Raw genomic sequence first — 1990 nt, 5'->3', positions numbered from 1 at the left:
AGGGGCTCCGGGGCCCAGGACGCTCCAGGCGCCACACCCCTCGGCCCCCAGGTCTCAGAAGGGGCCGCTCACCCCCTCGCAGACAACGTCATAGGAGCCGGTGTCCTGGTCCAGGGTGACGGTCCCCGCGCACGCCTTCACCAGCTGCAAGGGCGCAGGTCACACCTCCACCCGGTGCTGGGCCCTCCCGGCCGCCCCGTCCCTGGGAATGCGCCCCGAGGCCTCCTGTCCAGCATCTCGGGGTGCCCCAGCCCCCAGCTCACCCCGTTCTCCTTGAAGTCACACTGCTCGGGGGGCTGCCGCGTGGTCCTGGGGCACACGGTCTCCTTCAGGGTGAAGCTCACCGGCTTCGGGGTGTCTGGGTTCAGGTCCTGGCAGGAGAGAAAGTGGGGAGACCAGGGCTGGGCCTCTGCTTGGTCCCCTGGTCTCCCCCCGCCCCGCCCCCTCCAAAGAGAACAGCCTGCAGCAGCCCTGCCCTGTCCCTGGCGCTGCTTTGGTGCTGGGTGTGGGCAGGGGGAGAGGGCAGAGCCCGCCCGGCTCCAAGGGCACCCGGGCGCAGGGCCTCCTGGGGCCTCCTGTGTGGGAGGCAGATGAGCGCGGGACACTCAGAGCAGGGCCGTGCCCTGGTCCCTTTGGCTCAGGGCACCTTCAGTCCTGGGTTCAATTCCTGAGCAAGGGCTCCTGCCCGGGCTGCAGGCTGGATCCCCAGGAGGGGGCGTGCAGGAGGCAGCGGATCCATGGTTCTCATCATGGATGTTTCTCTCTCTCTCCCTCTCCCTTCCTCCCTGAAATCAATACAAATCTATTTAGCCCTGGCTGGTGTTGTTCAGTGGATAGAGCGTCAGTCTGCAGAGTAAAGTGTCCCGGGTTCAATACTGGTCAAGAGCCCATGTCTCCATTGCAGGCTGCTCCCCGGCCCAGGCCCTGGTCAGGGTTTTTGTAGGAGGCAACCAATCCATGCGTCCTTTTCCCATCGATGTTTCTCTGTCTTTCCCTTTCTTCCACTGTCTCTGAAAATCAATGGAAAAATAACCATGGTTGAGGATTTTTAAATAATAATAAAAATATATCTACATGTACATGTTAAAAATAAATAAATAGAGCAGGCAGTCACACCCCAGCCCCGATGGCCTGCTCTTCCCTGGGACCCAGAAGCCCTGAAGCCTGAGTGGGGTGCTTGGGGGACCTCATTGCACAGAATAGATTCGCAGGCAGGAGCTGCCCCTGGGAGGGGACACAGCCCTGGCAGCTGCCCTGGGGGAGGGGGACCCCTGGAGGGAGCAGCCGCCCTGAGGGGGGCCAATCAGAAGCCAAGGGAGTGGCCCAGTTCAGAGCAGAGCCCCCCCACCCCCCCACTCACGCCCTGGGGCTGCGGGTCCTGCTGCAGGAGGCGGTAGAGGCTGGCCTCCCGGGAGCGCTGGTTGAAGCCCTGCACAGCCAGGCCCACTGCCTCCTGGTAGCTCAGGGCCCGGGCGGCGGCCGGAGGCCAGGGCATGGCCAGGCCCAGCAGCAGCAGCAGCAGCGGCCAGCGCCCCCCGCACAGGCTGTTCCTCTGGGCCTCCATGTCCCCGAGTGGAGTCCCCCCAGCACGCAGGGCCCCCTTTATGCAGCCCGACCTGGCCCCCCTGCCCGGCCCGGCTCTGGGCTTGCCTCAGCTCCCTGTTGCCTCACAGGCTGCTGCTCGGTGGGCGAGGTCGCTCCAGGGCAACGTGAAGACATGGTTTCCCCATCTCCCTACCTGCTCCTTCTTCCTCCTGGGACACTTCCCCTCCCCACCCCATCCCTCTGCCTGGCTCCTGCACCCCTTCCCTTCCTCCCCTCTGAGTGCAGCCTCAACCTCCAGACACCACCACCTCCAGGCTCCAGGCTGCCCCAGACCACAGTCACCACCCTCACCATCCTCACCATCCTCACCATCATCAACATCATCACCATCCTCCCCATCCTCACCATCCTCACCATCCTCCCCATCGTCACCATCATCACCATC

The 1990-nt window shown here is 64.2% G+C and overlaps 1 protein-coding gene across 1 annotated transcript; it reads right to left on the bottom strand.

The window, feature by feature from the left end:
- Positions 1 to 33: 33 nt before the first annotated feature.
- Positions 34 to 1591, bottom strand: CAMP (cathelicidin antimicrobial peptide). Its single transcript, XM_006770430.2, has 3 exons — positions 1361 to 1591; positions 264 to 371; positions 34 to 144 (listed from the first exon to the last, which is right to left on the bottom strand). Exons 1-3 carry the CDS (start codon positions 1562 to 1564, stop codon positions 55 to 57), a joined length of 402 nt encoding a protein of 133 aa, XP_006770493.1. The 5' UTR covers positions 1565 to 1591; the 3' UTR covers positions 34 to 54.
- Between the last annotated feature and the right edge of the window lie 399 nt (positions 1592 to 1990).

This window comes from Myotis davidii, unplaced genomic scaffold (genome assembly GCF_000327345.1).
Source record: "Myotis davidii unplaced genomic scaffold, ASM32734v1 scaffold663, whole genome shotgun sequence".
In the NCBI taxonomy this organism is placed as follows: Eukaryota; Metazoa; Chordata; class Mammalia; order Chiroptera; family Vespertilionidae; genus Myotis; species Myotis davidii.
This window is presented reverse-complemented; position numbering and strand designations above follow the sequence as displayed.